The 491-nt window shown below is 73.3% G+C and overlaps 1 protein-coding gene across 1 annotated transcript; it reads left to right on the top strand.

Moving 5' to 3' along the window:
* Positions 1 to 12: 12 nt before the first annotated feature.
* Positions 13 to 336, top strand: MNEG_16177 (hypothetical protein; the record flags this gene model as incomplete). Its single annotated transcript, XM_014035353.1, has 1 exon — positions 13 to 336. One exon carries the CDS (start codon positions 13 to 15, stop codon positions 334 to 336), a length of 324 nt encoding a protein of 107 aa, XP_013890807.1.
* Between the last annotated feature and the right edge of the window lie 155 nt (positions 337 to 491).

Genomic DNA, 491 nt, shown 5'->3' with positions numbered 1-491 from the left:
GTCGAAGAGGGCATGGAGGGCCGTGACCTGCTGCTTCAACGGGGCCTGTGCGTGGTTTGTCAGCACCCTGCCGCGCGCGGCCAGCAGCTGGTGTGCCCCTGTGCCGGCCACGGGAGCTCGGGCTGCGACCGCCGCTTCCACCCGGAGTGCCTGGCGCTGCTGCCGCAGGCGGGGCTGCGGACGCAGTGCGTGCGGCCGCGCGCGCGGGCTCGGGCGCGCGGCGGGGGCGGCGAGGCGGGCGGCGGCGGCGCGGCCACAGCGTTCAGGATGTGCCCGGCGCACTACTGGTGCGAGCGTTTGGATGCGTTCTGGCATGCGGCAGCTCCCTGCCCATAGGGAGCGGCTTGCCGACCATGCGCATGCCAGCCAGCGACCTCCGAACGGCGTGCCTGCAAGCGGGCCTTCACTCGGGAAATACATGTACAGGGGTGGCGTCGCAATCCGTGAAGCCACCCCGCTGCGCGCAGCGCCGCGCGCCCTCACCACCACAC

Source organism: Monoraphidium neglectum (genome assembly GCF_000611645.1).
Source record: "Monoraphidium neglectum strain SAG 48.87 unplaced genomic scaffold scaffold06076, whole genome shotgun sequence".
Classification (NCBI taxonomy): domain Eukaryota; kingdom Viridiplantae; phylum Chlorophyta; class Chlorophyceae; order Sphaeropleales; family Selenastraceae; genus Monoraphidium; species Monoraphidium neglectum.
Note: the sequence above shows the minus strand (reverse complement) of the source record. Positions and strands in the feature narration are given on the sequence as shown.